The 15,658-nt window shown below is 41.3% G+C and overlaps 1 protein-coding gene across 4 annotated transcripts in view; it reads left to right on the top strand.

Annotated features, from left to right (window-relative positions):
* The window catches only part of CSNK1G1 (casein kinase 1 gamma 1), a 424,976-nt gene that overhangs the window by 316,542 nt on the left and 92,776 nt on the right, over nt 1–15,658 (top strand). For all 4 annotated transcript variants that reach the window (XM_030188070.1, XM_030188057.1, XM_030188077.1 and 1 more), the window contains one exon: nt 13,350–13,435. In XM_030188070.1, coding sequence (XP_030043930.1) covers nt 13,350–13,435 — 86 coding nt within the window. The remainder of the gene's footprint in view (nt 1–13,349; nt 13,436–15,658) is intronic.

Here is a 15,658-nt window from a genome sequence, read left to right as displayed (position 1 = left end):
TCTTGCTGACTTGTCCTGACTTGACCTTTGCCTGAACCTGACATCTCCTGGATCACCGCCTGCCTCAACCTGTGCCTGAATCTGACTTTGCCTAGACCGCGGCCTGCCTTCACTACTGGTTGACCAGGATCCCCGTTGTCTCCTCACAGACAAAACAGGTACTTCCCGAGTAGTCTCTTCCAGCCTGATTTCCATCAAAGTCCTGCCGGCCGCCTGAACCTAGGGGCTTAAACTCTAGGGAACAGCGGTCACCGCAAGTGAAGCCTTGGGCCTATCCGACTGCTTGTTCAAGAACCGACTCCTTGCCTCTAGGCCTGGTTCTCTGCCCTGGGATTGGCATAAGGTCTCACTTCTTGGGTCTGTGTCTGATAGTCAAGTAACCAACCGAGACAGACCGTGACATATGATTGATCAACACTTATGCCATCAAACAAGAATTTGCTTATATGAGCAATTCTAGACTTCGTACAGTGGTGGAAAAACTATTGCTTAAATTGATTGCAAACCCTAATGTTTCATGTCCAGAATGTTCAGTCCTCTATCACTATCACAGGCAAGACTTACATAGTAGATGACAGCAGATAAGACCTGTATGGTCTGTCCAGTCTGCCCAACAAGATAGGCATGATGTGATGATACTACATATGTATACTTGATCTTGATTTGTCCTTGCCATTTTCATGGCACAGACCTTGTTCTCCAGCTACTGAAGTTGTCATCAAAGTCACACTCCAGCCCATACAAATCTGTCCAGCCTCGATCAGAGCACAGACCTTAGAAGTCTGCCCGGCACTCATATATCTGTCTAGCCATGATCAGGGCACAGACCGTGGAAGTCTGCCCAGCACTGGTAGGGCTTTCCAATTACTGGTGTTGTCATCTAATCACCACTAAGCTTGTGTGGTTCCACGCCCTCTATATAAGATTCCTTTGTGTTTATCCCATGCATTATTGAATTATGTTACCATTTTCATTTCCACAACCTCTCATGGAAGGACATTCCAGGTATCTACCACCCTCTCTATGAAAAAATACTTACTGACATTATTCCTCAGTCAGTTCCCTTTCTAACTCAATTTATGTTCTCTAGTTCTGTTGCCTTCCCATTTCTGGAAAAGGTTTGTTTGTAGGTTAATACGTTTCAATTATTTAAATGTCTGTATCATATCACCCTGTCTCTCCTTTCCTCCAGGGTATACGTGTTCAGGTTTTCTAGTCTCTCCTCATACTTATGTGACACAAACCCCATACCATTTTCGTTGCTTTTCTCTCTTACGTTCTTAGCAGGATACAGCTTCCAAAACTGAACACAATGACTTGTACGGGTACATCAACAGCTTCTTTCTTCTGCTGGTTATACCAGTGGTTCCCAAACCTAGTCCTGGAGGCACCCCAGGCAGGCAGTTTTCAGGATACCCATAATGAATATTCATGAGAGGTTTGCATACACTGCCTCCACTGCATTCAAATCTATCTCATGAATTTTCACTGTGGCTATCATGAAAATCTGACTGGTTGGGTGCCTCCAGGAAATAAGGAGCAACCACAAAAACTGAAAGAACACTCAATCCCTACGTCAAAGTAGCGCAGCAAAGAAAGGAGTAGGGTAATCTGGCGCTTTCAAAAAAACAGCCATATACACAATAAAAAGTCTTTATTAAAGAACATCAAATGACTCGACACAGCTGCTGTGTTTCGGTGCCTATGCGCCTGCTTCAGGAGTCTATAAAATATATAAAAATCCTATTTTAAAAAAATCACTGGTTTATGCCCTTCTCTATGTAGCCTAGCATCTGTGGCCACCACCTTGTATTGTTTCGTCATCTTGAGATCCTCGGCCAGTCACCCCAAGGTCCCCTCTCCTGAGCTGTGCTTATCAATCTCTCTCCTCCTATCTGGTACGTCTCTTCTGGATTTCTGTACCGTAAGTGCATCCCTCTTCACTTCTTTGTATTAAATTTTAACTGCCAGACCTTTGCCCATTCCTGTAATTTTTTTTAGATCTCTTCTCATGGTTTCTACTCCCTCTGCCTTTTTGCAGGTGACATGAAGATAGCCAATAGAGTGGATACCCCAAACTATTCCTTCTAACCATTCAGCAATGTCTCTCACAAATATATTAAACAGAATCGGCCCCAGTACCAACCCCTGAGACACTCCACTATTCATCTTCCTTTCCTCTGAGAGGATTTCATTTACCACCACCCTCTGTCGGTCAACCAGTTTCTAATCCAGTTCACCACTTTGGGTCCTACATTCAGCCCTTTTAGCTTATTCATGAGTCTTCTGTGAGGAACTGTATCAAAGACGCTGCAGAAATCCAAGTAGGTTACATTGCAGAACCCTCCTGTACCTTAGGATTTTGGTGTTGTCGTTATATTTCTTATGAATGTGACCTTTGAGCCAACAAAGTCAGATTCACTCAACTTTGTCATCTGGGGAGTACTTTTCTAGGAGCAGTTATTAGTACCATATACTTAATTCTGTCACAACAAGGTAGTTCTTTCTATTTAGCCTAAGTTCTTACTGAAGATAACAATTTTTCATGTCAATGAGGAAATAGTACTTCCTGTGTTTTGCCATAAACTTCATAAAAATACATGAGACATCCCTCCACGCTCTGTCCTGTAAACTACCACAAAAGAACAGAATCTATCAGTGTGTACAGTTTTCTCTCCTTTGATCCCCAACACAGTGTTGTGCGATATTGAGTTACTAGTAATTAGTTATTGTAGTTATTTACTTTCTTGCAGTAATCAGTAAAGTAGTTAACTACTTATCCACTATTCCAGTAACCAGAGATGGCCAAAGGCATTCTGCCACCTGAGGCAGTGAGAGATGCCGCCCCCACCCGGCCACGGTCTGACATCTTGCCCCTTCCCCTCCTCAACAATTCCTTCTTTTTTCTTTTCCAAAAGGTGGCAGTGGCAACAATTCCCATAGGCTGCCCTGCCGCGGGCACTGGACTCTTCACTGTACTGCATCCTGCCTCTGAGGAAGCCTGAAGTCACATCAAGAGGCGGGCCATAGTAGGGAGAAGAGGCTGGTGCCAGTGGCAAGGCAGCCTATGGGAATTGCTGCTACTGCTTCCTTTTGGAAAACAAAAAGGAAGGTAAATGCAGGGAAGAGAGTTGATGAGAGAAGGGGGAGAGTGCCACCTGAGGCCCCCGCTTCAGTTGGCCTAATGGTAGGGCAGCCACTGCCAGTAACTGTAATTGATTACTTTTGAAGATTAGTTAGCGCAACATGATGTGACATGATAGAGGGTGTGGTTGGCATGAGTTGGTCAACTAAGCATCAAGAGACAAAGTTAAGCAATATTCACATTGGGGTTGTGTATAAGATGGGTATTTTACCACTTCATCTACCATAAGGCTTTTACCATGAGTATTCTTGGATATGTAACTCTATGTCTGATCTTCAAGGCCCTGAAAGGAAATGGCCCTGAGTACCTGAACAACAGGATGATCCTCCACACATCACCAAGGACACTAAGGTCCTACCAAGGACTTTCACTAACCACACCCTCTCCAAAAGACATTACACGATGTGATACCCACAAGCGAGCCTTCCCCGGAGTAGCCCCCACACTCTGGAATGCACTGCCAGAAAGGCTCTGCTTAACACAAGGCTATCTCTACTTCAGGAAGCAGGTGAAAGCTTAGCTCTTCAACCAGGCCTTTAATGGAAGAAACAACTAACTCGTTAGTCTCACACACACAAGGAGGCTGCATATACTGCAGCAGGACATGTTTACCCACTCCTACTCTAGCTGAGATAACATTTAACTATTTCTCTGACCTCATGTGCAACTTTCTTTAAATCAATCACCTTACTTTCTAACTCTTCCTACTTTCTTACCCTTCTATATGTTACATCTTTGCTTTACCCTTCGCTATCACCTATAATGTTCTACTACGTATTGTGTTGACATTGTAAATAGTATACCATGCCATACTTTGTATTGTTTTTGAATATTTTTACTACTGTAATTGTCTATTGTTCATGCTTGATCTATTCTTACTGTACACCGCCTCGAGTGAATTCCTTCAAAAAGGTGGTAAATAAATCCTAATAAATAAATATGGCTTTGGTAAAGGAAATTCAATTAATTATTCTAAGCAGGTAACTGTAATCGATAATCAATTACCTACCTGTCTCCTGCCCCTGCTCCACAGTTCCACTTTCCTTTCGCCTATAAATTAAGCCCTGCTAACTAGTAATGTGAATCCTCATCAAATCAGAGCCACTGTAACTACTGTGGTGTTCCTGAAATCTACTTAACTGGATACCATATGCAAGTATCAACTTGATCCTTGCTTCATACTTTTACTTCACAATATTTCTTGGACTAGTCCACAGTCAGAGATGATGCATTCGGTCAAGCTGTGCTGACCAACTTGTTTTTGTAACATTAGCAACGCTTACATTTTTCTTCATGACTGGCCTAGACCTGGAAATGCTCAATTGAAGGAGCGGCGTGAGCCTGCGAATCACTCACATGTGTGTCTGACTCAGTCCTGCTGGTTGACTGCAAATACACTGTTTCTTATCTGTATCAGATGTCTTCAGTAGACAGCATACATCTCTCTCAATTCCCCTTAGAGTTGGCATTCCTTCTAGAACTATGGAACTAACTGAGGTACTGAAGGGATCACTGTGCATAGGAGAGCCATGTGTATTTCATGGTGGGGGGGGGGGGGGGAGGGTTTTTCCATCAGCATAATTTTATTTTTCCCCCTAAAATTCTGTATTTCTCCAATTATTTTGTTAAGTGAAAAGTTAAACTTTATAACACTGTTTTCAGGTAGATAATATTTAGGAAGGCTCCTCCAAGTTTCATAGGATTTTGACAGTGCTGTGGCAGAATGGTGGTTTCCATAGTTTTTGTAATCGCTGTGGAAAATACTTGGTTGCTGCATGTGCCAGTTGCAGAAGGAAGTTAATGCCACTGGTAACTCTATGCTCCTTCAGACTTCAAAACTTAAAATTGTCAGAGATTTTTATTTTGCATGCCCTGTGTGTAGGGAATGACAGGTGAAGATTAAACATATAACCTTTGTAGAGAGATCTGTATTTTATAGTACAGTATATAACTGAGATAAGATCAGAAGTGAAATTGTTACCTATTTTGCTTTTGCATATTGAGGGGTGATCCTCTAGTTTTCTCTCCAAGTCATTCTGATGGAGTGTTGGACAATCCTGATGCCCTAGTTGACCGAGATAGAAGAACAGACTTTTCAAAGTTGCACCTTTATTTGCCGTGAGAAGTCATGGTTGGCCATGTTGTAGATATCTATAAGCTTTTAGTGCTTGAGTTCCAGCATATTTCATTTATTAGGTTGCCCATTTAGATCTAGCTATCTATATCCAGATTGAAAAAGGTTTTTTTTTCTCCCCCTTCCTAGATTTTTAATTTTATTTATTTTGGTGTTTGTTATACCTTTTCAGTAGTAGCTCTTAAGTTACATTCGGGTACAGTAGGTATTTACCTATCTCAGGAGGCCTTCAAAACCTGAGTTTATGCATGAGACAGTGGAGCGTTAAGTGACTTGCCTAATGTCACAAGGAATTTCTGTGAGATTTGAACCCCGGCTTCCCTGGTTCTAACTTTGCTGCTGTAATCCCAAGGCTACACCTACAAATGAATCAAAAGCTTATTATTTCCTAATAATACTGCTGATTATCGGCAGTATCTAAATAAGAAAAAAAACGATTTGGGTTTCTGCCGGGTACTTGTGACCTGGATTGACCACTGTTAGAAACAGGATACTGAGCTAGATGGACTATTGGTCTGATCCCGTATGGCTATTCTTATGTTATCAGAAATATAACAAAAGGGTCACTGGACCTCATGTAGCCACAGCTAAGCCAGTTTCTTAATCATTTCTCACCTTGCCAAGAAAACCAACACCTTGTGCCAACATATAAAATCTCATGCAATTATTGGAGTATTCTGTTCAGTTTTGGAGGCTGTATCTTACTGAGGATGTAAAAATACTTGAAATGGTTCTGAGAAAAGTGACAAAAATGGCATGGGGTTTGCATAGCAAGATGTACAAAGAGAGATTTGCTGATCTGAATATGTGTAATCTGGAGGAAAGGAGAAACCAGGATGATATGATACAGATGTTAAAATATATGAAAGGTACAAATCTGCAAATAAGCATTTTACAGAGATGGGAAGGTGGTAAAACTAGAGGACATTAATTGAGGTTGAAAGGGGACTGACTTAGCAATAATGTCAGGAAGTATTTTTTCACTGAGAGGGTGGTAGGTACCTGGAATGCCCTCCCGCGGGTGGTGGTGGAGATGCAAATGGTAACAATTTAAAAATCTGTGGAATATACACACAGGAATCCTGTTTGGAAGGAATGCATCCAAAGAAACTTAGCGGAGATTAGATTTCAACACTACTAATTGGGAAGCAAAGCCAGTGCTGGATAAGACTTCTACGGTCTGTGCCCTGATTGTGGCTGAATAGATTTGGATAGGCTGCAGTGGAGCTTTCAGGGGCTTCGACAACTTCAGAAACTTAGAACAGAGACAGTGCCGGGTAGACCTATACCATCTGTGCCCTGAAATTGGCAAGGACAAGTCAAGATCAGGTATACATCTGAAGTTTTGCATCATACCATATGTAATGAGTATATCTTGTTGGGCAGACTGAATGGACCGTACAGGTATTTATCTGCCATCATCTACTATGTTACTATTGGGGCTCATTTTCAAAGCACTTAGACTTACAAAGTTCCATAGGTTGCTATAGAACTTTGTAAGTTTGTTACTATATTCATAGAAGTCACTAATAAAAATGAGTGTGTGGATGATGATAACGTGAGCGCGTCGGTTTCCTAGACCATTGGATGATTTTCCAAGAGCTACTGGGTGGTGATGGTGTCCATCTTTCAAGGAAGGGACAAATTGTCTTCAGTAACAGATTGGCCAATGTACTAAAGAGGGCTTTAAACTAAATTTGCTGGGGATGGGTGAGAAAAGCCCCAAAGTCATAAGTAATCCTCAGGAAAGTAAAACATCAAATACCCTTATAGAAAAGGAAGAAAAAGTAACATCTGGAGAGCCTTGTATACCAATGCCCGTAGTACGAGAAACAAATTTCTAGATGCTGCAATAATAGAAGCCGATGTGGATTTAGTGCCGGTCACAGAGATGTGGTTCACAGAGAGCCATGACTGGGATATAGTTATACCTGGCTATAATCTATTCAGGAAGAACAGGGTAGGAAAAAAGGGTGGAGAGTGGCATTATATGTTAATAATAATATTAAAGTGACAAAACTGCAAGATGAATGGGGTAAGGAAGAAGCACTTTGGGTTAAATTGGTAAGAGGGAAAGGAAAATGTATTTACTTTGGTGTAATATACAGGTCACCTTCATAGTCAGAAGAAATGGACATAGACTTAATTGAAGACATCCACAAAATAGCTAGGAAAGGGAAAGTACTACTGATAGGTGATTTTAACATGCTGGATGTTGATTGGGGTGCCCCCTACTACACTGTTGTCTAGAAGCAAAGAGATCTTGGATTCTCTACAGGAGGAATTATTTTAGCAGTGGGTAATGGAACCAGTGCGAGATGGAGCTATCCTAGACCGGGTGCTCACAAACGGGGAGAATGTTTCTGATGTTACAGTGGGAGAACATTTGGCATCTGGTGTTCACTGAATGATGTGGTTCAATATTAAGACAAGGGAGGAGAGGACTTATTCAAGACTGAAAGTCCTAGATTTCAAAAGAACTAACTTTGCTGAGATGGGGGAGTTTGTCAGGAAACAGTTAGTTGGATGGGAACTACTGAAGAAAGTAGAACAGCAGTGGGCAAAACTGAAAGCAGCTATTTTAAAGGTGACAAACCTTTATGGTAAAAAATAACATAAAAGTAAGAGGAAAAGAAGGCCGCTCTGGTTCTCAAATGCAGTAGCTGAAAAGATAAGGGAAAGAAGAGGACAAGCAAAAATACCTGGAAAAACTAAGACAAGCTGGAAAAGCTGTCAGGAATTCGAAGAGGCGAATGGAAGAAAAGAAAGCTGATAAGGTAAAATTGGGGGACAAGACATTTTTTCAGATATATAAATAATAGGAGGAGGTGCCATAATACCTTGGTGAGGCTCAAAGCTGAGGGGGAGGAATATGTATTAGCTGATAAGGATAAAACTGAACTGCTCAACAATTATTTCTGTTCTCTGTTCACAGATGAAAGGCCAGGGGTAGGACCGCAGAAAACAAAGGCTAATGGGAATGGATGTATGGTAGACTGGGACCAATTATCAGAATACTGTGTTCATGAGGAGCTAACTAAATTAAAAGACAAATCGATGGGGCCTGATGGGGGTACATTCGAGGATGCTCAAGGAACTCTGAGAGGTTCTGGCGGCTCCACTCTGACATCTTCAGTTCTTCCTTAGTCTGGAGTGGTCCTGGAAGACTGGAGAAGGGTGGATGTGGTCTCTCTGCACAAGAGCAGAAGAAAGGAGGAGGTTGGAAATTATAGACCTGTCAGTCTGACCTTGGTGGTGAGCAAACTAATGGAAACTCTTCTAAAGCGGAGGATTGGGAGGTTTCTTGAATCGAGTGGACTGCAGGACCTGAGGCCGCATGTCTTCACTAGAGGCAAGTCGTGTCAGACAAATCTGATTGATTTCTTTGACTCAGTGACCAAACAGTTGGACTTGGGAGGTGCGCTAGATATGGTGTACTTGGATTTTAGCAAAGCCTTTGACACGGTTCTGCACAGGTGACTGATAAGTAAACTGAGTGCCCTCAGTATGGGACCTAAAGTAACTGGGTTAACAATTGGTTAAATGGAAAGAGACAGAGGGTAGTGGTAAATAACGCTTGCTCTGAGGAAAAGGATGTTATCAGTGGTGTACCGCAGGGGTCAGTCCTCAGGCCGGCTCTTTTTAAAATCTTTGTAAGTGATATTGTGGAAGGGCTGTCTGGTAAGGTTTGTCTCTTTGCTGGTGATACAAAACTCTGTAATAGGGTGGACACCCCAGACGGTGTGGATGGCGAAGCTTGAAGATTGGTCCGATATTTGGCAACTAAGATTTAATTCTAACAAATGCAGGGTCATACGCTTGGGTTACAAGAATCCAGGGGAGCAGTACATTATAGGGGGTGAACTGCTTCAGTGTACAAAAGAAGAGTGGGATTTGGGGGTGATTGTGTCTGATGACATTAAGGTCTCCAAACAGAAAAAGCAATAGTGAAAGGTAGAAGGATGCTTGGGTTCATAAGGAGAGGGATGACCAGCAGGAAAGAAGAGATGATAGTGCCCTTGTGTAAGTCTCTGGTGAGGCCCCATTTAGAGTACTGTGTGCAATTCTAGGGTGAGGCCCCATTTGGAGTACTGTGTGCAATTCTGGAGAAAACACCTACAGAAGAATATAAACAGGATGGAGTCAGTCCAGAGGGTGGCTATAAAATTGGTAAGCCGTCTCAGTCATAAAACATACAGGGTCAGACATAGGAATCTCAACATGTACATGCTGGAAGAGAGGTGGGAGAGAGGGGATATGATAGTGACGTTTAAGTACCTCAGTGACGTTAATGTACAGGAGGTGAGCCTTTTTCAAATGAAGGAAAACTGAGGTATGAGGTGGCATATGATGAAGTTAAGAGGAAATAGGCTTAGGAGGAATCTAAGAAAATGCTCTTTTTCATGGAAAGGGTGGTGGATGTGTGGAATGGCCTCCCGATGGGCATTGTGGAGGCGAGGACTGTGTCAGAATTTAAGAAAGCATGGGACAGGCATGTGAGAAATCTTAGCAAAGGAAGAGTTAATGATTACTGAGGATGGGCAGACCGGATGGGCCACTTGGCCCTTATCAGCTGTCATATTTCTATGTTTCTATAATAAAGAAGTACAAATCTCATTGCGATCACTTATCTTCAGTAGCAGCTCTCAGCTGATAAAGAACACTTGACACCAACAATATCAACGTGGCATTTCGACAGAAAGCCTGCTTCTGGGATTGTAGAGTCTCTGGTTTGATCACTTACAATATATATCTACAACGAATAATAATTCAGTAAGTATGTATATATATATGTGTGTGTGTGTGTGTATATATATATATATATATATATATATATATATATATATATAATAACTAGTTACCACAAAACATTCAAAAGGAGCTTATATACTTTATCCTGGCATCACACCATTCTTTTAACAATTCAGCTTTGTGAAAATGGAAAGAGAGGGAAAGCTTGCCAGTAAAAAAAATAAATAAAGAGAGCATGAGTGAAATGTGATGGTTATATATTCAATCAAACTAGTGTGCTCTGAACAGGATTATCTTACAAGAACTTATTACCCTTCAAGGTATCTGTTTAGTCCATTCAATTCAGTGCAGGACAATGTATAAAGCCAATGTTTCTCTTTATGTAACAGAAGTGTATCCATCAACTCAGGCAGTGGGATTTACTACTTCCAATGCAGTGAAATGTAGCTCATTTAAAGGAGTGAAATTTATGCCATGCAGTGTAAAACTAAACGCACATTTTAATCATGCCATTGTAAACAACTATGATGTTCAATCGAATCTCACTGCCTGAAAGCTGCTACTGCAGATAAGTGATAGCAATGAGATTTGTACTTCTCTGTTATGAAGATTTATATTGATTATTATTGACTTCTATGAATATTTGCATGAGATTTTGTATATTGGCACAAGATGTTGGTTTCTTTTATGTTGGCGGCGTGAGAAATGATTGAGAAACCGGTTTGGGTTTGGACTTGTAATAGCTGTGGCTATGAGATCTGATGATCCTTTTGTTATGTTTCTCATGTCCTCCCCACCCATATTAATATTCAATATTGAAAAATGTATTTGGGTTACCACCTTTTAACCAACCCTGTTTATTGGACTGTGTTTTAAAAAATATATATTATTTTATACTGTTATGGAAGATGAACATTGTTATACAGAATAGCAAACTTAGGAATATGACATGGTAACCCCATAATACTTTTATTTATGCTATGTTAAGATATGTATGTGTACATATCTTTAGATTCCATCAACTCAAATTCCAAATCACTCACCTATATAGCGGTAGCTACCATATGGATGTGTCTTCTCTGCCCATTTTCATTGACAGTATCCAAGCCAGTGAAAATTCGTACAGACTATCCGAGCATTATCTGCGTAGTGTCAGGGCAGAATGAGGATAGTACTTGGGCATTCTGCCTAACCATACAGGATAGTATGTGATAGTCAGTTGCTATTCGAATAGCTATGTGGCTTAGTTTAGGCGAACCAATGCAGATTGATTTGGGATGCTTTCAGCATACACTGGGGAGCAGGGCTTCTCTACATCTATTCCCTGTTCTGCTAATGCTTTAAAACTGTATTCACCATTTTGAGAGGGTACTGTTTTAGTTCCAGGGAGATGGTTTATACATTTTATAAACATAATATGCAAGACTCTCTGAGAAGATAAAATAGGATGTGGCTCCTATAATCTTCATAGCCTTATCAAATTAGTTTCCTCATCAGCTATTGGTCAGAGACTGATTTGTCTATCAGAATGGCCTACTCTTATAACTCAAGATCAAGGGAGGATTCTCATCTGAACATCCAGTCACTAGTCCATGTCATTGAAAAAAATCCTTCCTCCTTTCCCAGGGAATTGGGGGGATATATTAATAGCTTTTAGAAAGCAATACATAAGAACATTTTATAACTAGACGCCTTTACTTGCTAAGAAATTACTTCTCAGTATATTCTACTTTTTTCTTATCTGGTCTGTGTGGAAATAAGTCAGTAACTAAGCTGTAGGTGATACCTTCTTATTGAACAAACTTAATATAACTCTGACAATCTTTTGAGAGTTATCCTCTCTTCATCAGGACCTCCATCACAACTGAAGTTCCTTTCTTAAAAGATGCTCTCCTCAGTAGTAATAACTTTAGCATGAAGAGTTAGTGAGCTTCAAGCTCTCGTCTGTTTTCCACACCTGCAATGCTCACACAATAGGTTAGTCCTGCAAACCTACCCTAGTCCTTTCCAAAAGTGGTTTTAATCATTTAACAGCAATCATTTCATAGTGCTTCCCACTTTTTCTCAAGGTCTCTTGTACTCAAATGTGAACCACCCTGCATACAATGGCCTGTAAAAAGACACTAGAATAGTACACGAAAATCAAAAACACAGCCACCCTTGCCAAACCTGTCTGTCTGTGTCCTTTGATCCTAACAAACTAGGAAGTGCAGTAGCTATAAAGTTAAACTAACCAGCAGATTACATATCCCATCTAAACACTCAAATGAAGGCCTTTTGTGTCAGAACTATGGCAATATCTGTTGCCATTTCTACTCAATTTGTATTAAAGAAATATGTAAAGCTGTAACATGGTCATCTATTAACAACTTTGTGTCTGTGCTATCTAAACAGTGTTTCAGACAGTGTTTTTCAAAGCCTTAATAATCAACTTCTCCAAAAATATACTACTTTGGGTTTCCTTCAGGAATTAAATAAAATGAAAATAAGGAAACGCTCGGCTATTGCATTATCCAATTGTGGAGCTGATAATACTTGTTGATGGAAAAAGCAAGATGTAATTGGGTGCTAGATAGACCTCAGGATAAATCACATACAACTTCCTGGGCAGTTGATGCTTAAGATTTTCTGAAGTCTGCGAGAGACATCCATGTTAGTGCTGTCAGATGGCATCCCCCACTTGTCTATCTGATCTCTCTTGCTGTCTATGGATAATTCCCATTGCAAACAACAATTTTGCTTTCCTTCTTATAACACAAGGTTTGGAAGTCAGTTTGTTACAGTAAAAGGATAACTTGAAATATCACATGCCATGCCACCTTCTTGGGCAGATTGGATGGACCATGTAGGTCTTTATTTGCCATAATTTATTATGTTAAAAGACCATTTTATTTTGTGGTGGTAGTACCAATGGTGGGAGGGGCATGGTAAGTAGGATTCATTGATTAGAGCAGTGAAATAGTTTAAATCTTGCTTTCTTGCTGAGTATGTACACTCAGGCATGTGACTTTACCTGACTGTAATTTGGTGGTAAAACCTAACTTGCCTTCACTTCTTTTTGATAGCTATTATATAGGTTGAACATGAAAACTGATATATTCACCTCAAAGATATGAACTTAAATATTTAAACCTACTGAATTCTAAAGCACATTGAAATTCAATTTAAATTAATTGTTTTCTATAAATCCAAATTCTTAAGAGGATCTCACTATATTTCAGTGCTATGCTGTTTATGGTAAGACTTTTTAAAATATTCTATGAACATCTGCCCTTTAAGAAGATGCAGCTGTCATGTGAAGTATGTTTGTCTTTTTAGAGCAAAGTCGGCGAGATGACCTAGAAGCACTGGGACACATGTTCATGTATTTCCTCCGAGGCAGTCTACCTTGGCAAGGGCTAAAGGTATATTTTATAAGGAAATTATTTTTTCATTAATCCTCTTGTAATTTAAGGCCAGATGAGTTGTCTGTAATAAGGTTTATCACCCTGAAAGTAATCAGATTTGCAATGTTTATATTCTTTTTTTTTTTTTTTCAGTTTTTTCACAGTTGGTGTAGTCAAATGACATAAACCTTGTATTTGGGTTATTGCAGAGCAAATATATGTACATTATAGATGAGTTGTTCGCTCCTTAAAGGAGTAGCAAACAAACCCTCTCCTACCAAAAATATTTTTGTAAGGGGATAAAAAGACATCTTATAGAGAGATAATGTTGAATTTGTGAGACTCCTAAAAGATAACCTAGTCCTCAAGAGGGGACTGACAGAGGACCTGCAGGGGAGAGGAAAACTTCATTGGAGTATCTTACCTTCTGGAAACTGCATTCAAACTTGGGGTTAAATCATTTTCTTGTTGGCCATTCCAGATCGGTCCAGACGCTGATGTGTGGGTTATGTACACCTACCAGCAGATGGAGACTGAGAACACTAAAACTTTGACTTGCATAAAATTCCTGTTCAGTTGCTAGGCAGCCAGTATTGTTCTTAGTTTCTAGCAGATGGTGGATGTGTAGCCTGTTCAGTCAGTGTCTAACTCTGGTAGGCCTGAAGGACTAGGGATATTCCTTACTTTGAGGTCTTTAGTGAATTCTGGTCTGATTTACTTCATAGTTGAACCTCCCCCTCCACCAAGTTGTTTTCTCTTTCTGAGCCTGCTTGCTGTGGGGTGTTGGTCCAGGGGGGACCGCAAGAAGCCCAGGGGGTGTTACACTCAGGTGGCTGGGGCCCTTCCCATCTCTGGCTCCCTTCTGGAGGACCGTTTTGCTTCTGTTAAAGTATGAGTGCTGCAGGCATTAATGCCTCCTCCAGTCCACAGCACTTTTTCTGCTTCTGTGAAAAAATACACAGGCAAGAGCCTGGTGCTGTAGTGTGGCAACTGGTGAGCAGTGCAGTCTCTACCACAGCCTGAGTTTGTTCTGTGAGCTGTCCCAGTTTGCTACAGAGTTGTGGTCCTGCAGTCTGACAGTGTTTCAGCAGCCATGAGTCCAGAGAAGCTCAGGCACTGTAAAGTGTGCTGCCATAAGTGGATTGATGTGCTGGAGGTGGTTTGTAAGTTGTGTGGGGAGCCAGGGTCGATGATGACAGTTGTCTCGGAGGGGTCTGTTAAGGATCGCATGGTGTGAGAGAATATCCCTCAGTTGGCCACAGAGGCAGTCTGTGTTCCTTTGGGGATTCGTTTGGCGGGAACTGCTGCCATTTCCAGTGTGGCCTACTTGACAGAGGTTCTGCCATGGCTGGTCAGTGAAACTCCCTCCGGCTCATCTTTGGCAATCGGGGGAGGGGGATGAGGTTTTCCTCCTGAGTTCGTTTTGGTGTTATTTAGGGCCTGGGGGGAATAGAGTCCTGCCTGCCCAGGCTTCCTTGATGGCTAAAAGGACCTGGTAGATATAGCCTCCTTGGGGTTAGAAGAGGCCTTCAGTGATCCAGAGGAGGATGAGGGTCCCATTTAGGAAGCTGGAAAGCAAATATTGCCTCCAAGAGGGGATCCCTTGGTTGTTAGGATTTTTAATCGGGATAAGCCCTCTGAATTACACAGGTTTGGTCTACACTGTGTTTTGAGGAGGTTGTTGTTGTTGTCTAGGAGGGGCAGGGGCTCCTGGCAGGTCTCATGTGGATCTGTTGGTTAAGGGTATCTGGAAACTGCCCAAGTCCTTTTCAATGAATCAAGACCTCAGAGAGATGATTCAGGCAGAGGGGTCATCACCGAACTCCCCATTTAAGGTGGTGAGGCCAATGATGAAACTGTCCCATTCTTCAGGAGACTCTTTTTAAGACCCCCACTGTGGATGCACTGGTCATGGCAGTGACAAACAGGATGACAATCCCTGTTGATGGCAGCATACCTCGGGATCCACAGGATCCCAAGACGGAAACTTTATTAAACCATAATTTTGATCTTTTGGATCTGGTTCTTCAGGCATTTGTTTGTGGGTTCTAGTGGCTAGAGCATGTTTTCATTAGGCTGAGAGTGTGTTGGATGGCCTAATTTGGATAAGGCTGTGGTCACTATGGAGGTAGCCAAGTTGGAAAAGGGGTCCTCTTTTTTTTGCGGATGTTATATACAACCTTTTGTGGGCATCAGCTAAGATTATGTCTTTGGTAGTAGTGGCCCACAGAGCCCTTTAGG

This window comes from Microcaecilia unicolor, chromosome 1 (genome assembly GCF_901765095.1).
Source record: "Microcaecilia unicolor chromosome 1, aMicUni1.1, whole genome shotgun sequence".
Taxonomy (NCBI): domain Eukaryota; kingdom Metazoa; phylum Chordata; class Amphibia; order Gymnophiona; family Siphonopidae; genus Microcaecilia; species Microcaecilia unicolor.
This window is presented reverse-complemented; position numbering and strand designations above follow the sequence as displayed.